We start from the raw sequence: 6,852 nt of genomic DNA, 5'->3' as shown, positions 1-6,852 counted from the left end.
GACGTATTTGTGCGTCAACAATAGGTTTGACACTCTTGCTATTCATTTACCTCCCTCTTTATATATGTGGTACAGTCTGCCTGTCCTCTGGGCGCCAAACACGGAGTCGTTGCAGTCTTCCTGACAGAGAAGCAGGATTATAGATATGATAGATTGTATATAGCTTCTACCAAGTAGTCAAACAAAACAGCTGTTTATTTATGATTATAAAACATTATAATGTCTGTCATTGGACGTCACATTACTGCTCTGTTGCTAACGGGAATTTCGACTTTAATTTATCACCTGTTTGTTTTCCAGACTTTCAGACAATATTGAATATTGTCATTATCGATGAGCTTTATAGATTATATTCATTTGATGGCCAAAGATGTGTGCAATATGCAGTCTGCCTGTAACAAAGAATACAAGCAAGGCTGCTCATCTAAATCTGTTTATAGGAACAAATTCAAAGTCACTGCAGGTGTCACTGTTGCCTCTTCTTATTGTTTTCAAACCTGCCTGGACATTGTTTATTCTTTGAATTGTTGTGTTCCTGTTTTTGGGGAACAGGTGTGAAGTAGGTTACATGAAAAGGTACACTTGCAGTCTTCTTTGACTTCTCTCTTATGTACCCACCAATTATACCACAACAATGATTACATGACAACATCATTTTTCGTGGTGAAAACATTTATTAAACACATCAATATCCACATTGTTGAAAAAAAAACAGACAGTAATTTTCAAATAAATTAAGTTTAAATGCCTGACTGTATTTGTGAATAGGCAAGTAAATCACAATATCAACCTAAGGCATGTATATTGCAGTTTATCATCGTGCTGTGTTGATTCATCACTGCAGTTCAGAACGCAGAAAACAGCATCGACATCTGTAGCCCACTGATCTTACTGGCCTCAAGTCCTTTAGAGAGAAAACTATTCTTGTGACTCTTTGTTTCTGTTGCTGATCTCCAATCTGTCTGCTCTTCTGGTTTCAACACCAGGCACACAGAGAGCATTGAATTTTTATATTTTCAAGTAAGACTACAAGCAGTCAAAGTTCATTTTTAAGGCAGCGCAGTTATTGGGCTCAGTGTGAACTGGTGGTGGACCGGGGCCTGCAGGCAAGAGGTAGGGAGGGAGAACAAGGATGGCTCAAAGTTTTTGGTGTTAAAGGTGGTGGCGAAGTCATTGGCAAAAAAGGAGGCGGACTCCGGGGCACAGGGTGTGGCTGGTTCAGGTGTGGCAGCGAGGGCCGGGGCGTTGGACAGGACCTCTGACTCAAACTGCAGCAGCTGACCCATAAAACTGAAGTTGGGCGAGATGACCGCCCGGCGCTGCTTGATGATGTCGAAGGCTGCATCCAGCCGCAGCTGCTGTGTCCTCATGATGTAGGCCATGCAGATGGTGGGTGAGCGCGAGATGCCAGCTTCGCAGTGCACCAGGACCTTCCCCCCTGATTGCTTCACATGATCTGGAAGGAAAAGAAGCAGACAGGTCAATGCTAACGATCTGTGGAGAGACAGGGGCATGGTTTCTCTTTTTGATCATCGGCAAAATCAAATACGATAAAGATCTTGCGTCAAATAATTGATTATTAAAATGACAAAATATAGAACACGGCGTTGTGTCAGGTTTTATTTTTGGTTTTGATTTGTGTATTTGTAATTCATATTTTTAATATGATGAAGAGGCTAAAATAAATCAACTGTAAATAATAAATAAAAAAATAACAATTTAACTGTGTAATTATTGCCTACTCTTTACCCCCACTCACTAATTCATGTGAACACGATCGAGTTTCTCTCTCTCTGTTTCTGTTGCTGTTTCTCTCTCTCTCACACACACACACACACACACACACACACACACACACACACACACACACACACACACACACACACACACACACAGACAAGAGCAGCAGCAGGATATTTTGGACAAACAGGAACATCCAGCTTGTCAGTACACCTAATTTAGCAACCTAGAAATGTGCACATATCCTATACTGGTTTCAGTGGTACACAAAAAGGCACTTGTGAGGCTTGTCTTAGTCACGCAGCTATATGAGATTTATTTTTTTATTTTTTTGATCATGCGCTGCTGTGGGGGCGCAGGGTGCTGCTGCAGTGTTCACTGTGGCACAGAGATGTGTGTTCTAATTTAGAGCTGCCGCACTCCTACACAGTCATCAGTATGTTCTGAAGCCTACACGCAAATCCACTCTCACATCTAAATGTCCCGCACGACACGTTTCAAGATTTCGGTAGTCATAAGAAGTACTCCAAACACCTACATGTCTCTTTTTTTGGTCTGTGTAAGTCTGCTCTTCCTGCAGACACTGAGTTCCACAAAGCCACCGACACCTACACATCTCTGTCAAGTACATAGAAACATTGAGGGGCCACTTCTGACTGTTCCTGAGAGCCACTGCAGGCAGAACGACTGATTTCTGACAGCTCCGATCCTCGACAAACCCCATGAATGAATCATGGGCTTCCATCAAGAGAGGAGGCTGCAATGAGAGAGGGACAGCTGCGGTGGGTGTTTTAATGACCATCCTCTGGCTGGAGACGTCATGACATGCTCTAGGGGCTGTTTTCAGGAGGTCAATAATATTTATTATCTCCTCCCCGGCTTCACACCAGTCGCTGGGTCAGAAGGGTTTCCGGCCTGCTGATTGATTTAAATTGGACACCAACGGCTGTGATTATTTGTGTAAACTGCACTCTGATTTTTGGAGACCTTCTCTGAATGTAGGCTAAACCTGCACCTGGAACAATTTGCTGCCTTATGTAATATACATGATTACTCAAAAACACCCTAAATAGACTGCCTCCCTAAACAATGCCAAGCGCCAACAATAGCAGCCTCCCAATACAGGTCAACCAAGCTGCCTGTGGGTGAGCTTTGTCCTTGGTTATGCCTGGCTATAAATAGCCATCAGCACATTGTGTACATCTTTTGCTGCTGCTATTATCCAGCATCTCTCTCCTCTCCCACACACTCTGCCCTGCCAGCCTCAGGTCCATCAATGATTCCACCTGCTAGCGATAAACAAATGCACTCCCTTACTGTGTATCAAGACAGCTAGCACTTATCCTCCACCCAACCACCATAAACAACTATGTGTGTGTGTGTGTGTGTGTGTGTGTGTGTGTGTGTGTGTGTGTGTGTGTGTGTGTGTGTGTGTGTGTGTGTGTGTGTGTGTGTGTGTGTGTGTGTGTGTGTGTGTGTGTGTGTGTGTGTGTGTGTGTGTCAGTCAGCCTCCAGCCTCCTCTGCCCGGTCATTACTAAACAGGGACAGCTCAGCCAGTTGTCACACTGACTGGCCACACCCGGCACCGTGTGATTTGGCCTGGGAGGCAATGACGGCATGGGAGCGTCTTATTCGAGTTAAGACGTGGGGGGGAGGGGGGGACTGGGGAGGTTGGAAAAGAACGAGGGGGGGGAAGTGAGCAAATCCTGAATGAAAGCAGACAGGCTGGATATGCTGGAGGGGGATTGAAGGCTGACGATCAAGTTAAATTGATTACAGCAGGGTTCCTTATATCCCTCTATTTGTGAGTGGCAGCAGGTGAGAGGCAGCGATAAGGTCGGTTTGAGGCTTATTTGAGGACAGAAATAAACACACCTATGTATAAATGTCATTAATTCTCTTGGTTGTTGTTTTTTAGACTCCTTTAGGGGATGTTGCAATAAAAATACACATTGGCTGGAGTTGATCTTATTCCTGGATAACACTCCATGTTGGTGGTGGTATATTTATTTCCCTTCCAAGATGGTTTAAGTGAGTGCACTATTTTGAGAATTAAGCTTAGAGACTTAACTGCTTTATATGATAAACGATCATAAATAACTCTATCCTGACACAACCTTTTGGATGCACCAGAAAAAAAAAAAAAAAAAGTAAAGAGCTTCCACAGAACGAATTCCCTTCAACTCACCTATAAACTCTATGGCCTCCTGGAAGTGGGAGCTGATGTCGGCCATGTGGTTGTCCTCCACTGGGATCCACTTGTAGTCATAGTGGCCCTTGGCCGGCTGCAGGTCCCTGCGCGACACGTTGAGCAAGGCCGTGATGTGAAGGTCGCTGAGATAGTCCTGTCTGGAGGCGTGGTAGGCACTACCGAGGTAGAGGAAAGGCAGGATCTCTACAGGTTTACCCTGAGGTGGAGGAAAGGGGGGAGAAGAGAGATGTGAGTCAAGTTCATAAAGAATAGAGCACACGGCCTTCCAATGAGACATAACACTCGACTGCTAGCCTTGATGCGTTTTCTTTTAACCACTCAGCCCTGAGAAAAAGACACCAAGTGTCCAAGCACCTGCCGGCAGAACATTATGTTCATTTGCAGAAAGAAAAAAAATGCACATAGATGCATCAAGTGAGAGGAGTGCCCCTTTTTATGTTAACCCGCAATGTGTCAAGCACAGACAGACGCAGTAGTGTTCTTTGAGATCTGAAGCTGCCACATGCTTTCTATTTGGCCAGTGGACAAGATAGACGAAAGGTCAGAGATGAAAGGCAGTTTTTTTTTTTTTCAGATGGGGTGTGCTGATATCAGCTGGACATCATTGAGTGGCCGTTTTCTTTTTGAGCCACATATATATATATATATAAAATATATAAAATATATATATATATATATATAAAAAGGCAGAGGGAGCAGTGAAGGTCAGAGAATATCATGAGTAAATCGAGAAAATGGTTTGATGGGCTGATGCCAAATATAGGATTTCTCTCATGTCCCCATGGTTTAGATGTGTATGTTTTTCTTTTTGGATGAGGTTAAAAATAAAAAAAAATAAAAAAAAACCTAACAGTAGCTGTGCGCCCTGTGGCTGCGTGGGAAAGCACAGAAGGAGGGGAAGTAAAAGGGTGTTTCCATACCTGATCATAATCTGGTTTGTGGTGAGAGGACTTCTCGCTGTGGCAGTTGACTCTTTTCTCGGTTTCAGTTCCGCTCTGGTCAGTGGTTTTCACCTCAGTGCAAAGTTCAGGGTATTGCGAATGGAAAGTCTCGTATCCTCCTGAGAGAATCAGGACACAAACATGAACACATATAAGTAAATAAGCTTAGAGTAATACTACCTCTACTACCCTCCCTCCCCCCCCCACACACAGCTTGTGAAATGGCAGCGTTTATGAAACAGTCTTAGCACCGGATTATAAACCTCTATAACCTGATTATAGCCGCGTAATTAATTACAGGAGCGCGCACTAAAGGACCGGTAATCCGTTTAGGCCAACATCCTGAGGACGGAGAGGTTGACAGACGGGGATGGATGTGTTCCAACACATTCTCACGACCAAGGGATTTATTTAGCTAAAAGAAATAGTTCACAAGGGACTAAATTTTCTTGTTCCCCCCCCCTTTTTTTTTTTTTTATTATCAATGAAAGTCATTGCATCCTCCAATTTGCCTGCGTTTCTCCCGCACTGACTCATCCGCTCCACTGACGCATGCAGAACATTTATGTCTCCGAGAAGTGAGAGAAAAATGTCTGCTGCTCTCAACAAAGACAAGTAAAATATATTATTTACGACACAGCCTTAACACTATCAGTGTTATTTGAAAAATGTGGCTTTGATAACACATTCAAGATAGGGGCTTGTCCTCCTCTGAAATAAAATGTTCTCTTATTCAATCAGTTATAAATTTAAGTCTTAAGCTTATTAAGATTATAATAGGCTATATTTAAATTTCCCTTCTTGTGTAAATCAAAATTGGCCTATTAGAGAAGCCTCCTTTTTTATTCTACGGAACAAGAACCATGTAAGAAACGAATGAAGGTTCGATCTAAAGGGCGATTTTTTTATTTATTTTTTTATTTTTATATATATAATTAAAGACATGATTAAATAAAAAAAACGTTCCTACACAGTTTGATGAAACGTGAAAAGGTGAAGCTGTGAATCGTCTTGCGGGCTGTATTACATGTCTGCTTTCAAAGCCTACAGTTGAAATAATAACTAAGCAAAGTGATAGAACATCTTTACTTTTTTCAACAAAAAAAGAAATGAAATAAATTCCACAAACTCTTACCTTTCAGGAAACAGATGTTTGCCCCGCTCGCTAGATGGGAGAGGGTGTTTATTACTATTTGTGCTACACTGTCCTTTTTCAGCTTTTGCCAGTGGGACGTCCGGTCGTCCAGAGCTACGATAGCAGAAATGCTCCCCTCCCGAAGCCGAAACAGAGCCCTCTCGTCCGGGATGACGAACTGCAGAGGCACCGGTCCTCCTCGGGATCTCCGGACCACCACTGAGTTGAGATTGACATTGACAGAGCTTTTGATGTTGGAGTTTGTAAATGAGAAGTAAGGGCGGCAGTCCACAATAAGGCAGCTCCCACACTCCTTCCTGATGATTTTCCTCAGATGCCGGCAGTCAATGCTGGATACTTTCATTTTGACGCTCAAGAGTTGTTATTATTGCCTAAAGAATGAAACTGGATTTCGGGCAAGCGAAGAGCCCCGTGCGCGTCTGTGTCTACATTTCCTCCAAGGGGATTCCGGCCGATCAGTTTTATGTGAATGGGACCTCCGGCGCGTGACGTCAGGAACCATATATGGACACCGGCGAGGTGTGATCTCGGGAAAAAGACGCCCACAACTATGACTCGCCTGTGACTCCGCCTGCGGCTCTGATAAATAAGAGACCCTACTATTGCGTTGTGTTTGATTCAGCCATTGCTCACAGAGTGTTCTCTGTCGGCTGCAGCACCTGTTCTTTCGTTTGCAGCTTCCACCTCGTGCTCAGCGATCATTTAAACCCAGAGCGTTTAAGAGGAGGAATTTAACAGGTAATTTAACAAATTCAACTGTGAACCCCACTGACCAAAAAAAGATGCAGTGTTTTAGGAAGTC

The 6,852-nt window shown here is 43.5% G+C and overlaps 1 protein-coding gene across 1 annotated transcript; it reads right to left on the bottom strand.

Annotated features, from left to right (window-relative positions):
* Positions 1 to 654: 654 nt before the first annotated feature.
* Positions 655 to 6,482, bottom strand: dusp5 (dual specificity phosphatase 5). The gene is made up of 4 exons (XM_069167682.1): positions 6,030 to 6,482; positions 4,874 to 5,013; positions 3,930 to 4,149; positions 655 to 1,456 (listed from the first exon to the last, which is right to left on the bottom strand). Exons 1-4 carry the CDS (start codon positions 6,391 to 6,393, stop codon positions 1,050 to 1,052), a joined length of 1,131 nt encoding a protein of 376 aa, XP_069023783.1. The 5' UTR covers positions 6,394 to 6,482; the 3' UTR covers positions 655 to 1,049.
* Positions 6,483 to 6,852: the final 370 nt, after the last annotated feature.

Source organism: Embiotoca jacksoni, unplaced genomic scaffold, assembly GCF_022577435.1.
Source record: "Embiotoca jacksoni isolate LCO1_2020_lvr unplaced genomic scaffold, fEmbJac1.0.p SCAF_4, whole genome shotgun sequence".
Classification (NCBI taxonomy): domain Eukaryota; kingdom Metazoa; phylum Chordata; class Actinopteri; family Embiotocidae; genus Embiotoca; species Embiotoca jacksoni.
The sequence above is the reverse complement of the archived record's forward strand: the minus strand, read 5'-3'. Positions and strand labels throughout refer to the sequence as shown.

What these genes read in the sequence shown, in the direction of transcription:
- dusp5 (XM_069167682.1), bottom strand. Translation starts at nt 6,393, where the DNA reads ATGAAAGTATCCAGCATTGACTGCCGGCATCTGAGGAAAATCATCAGG. An exon ending in AAACATCTGTTTCCTGAAAG is followed by an intron (nt 5,014 to 6,029) that starts GTAAGAGTTTGT and finishes TGATTCTCTCAG; the next exon opens with GAGGATACGAGACTTTCCAT. An exon ending in GGAGGCCATAGAGTTTATAG is followed by an intron (nt 1,457 to 3,929) that starts GTGAGTTGAAGG and finishes TTTTCCTTCCAG; the next exon opens with ATCATGTGAAGCAATCAGGG.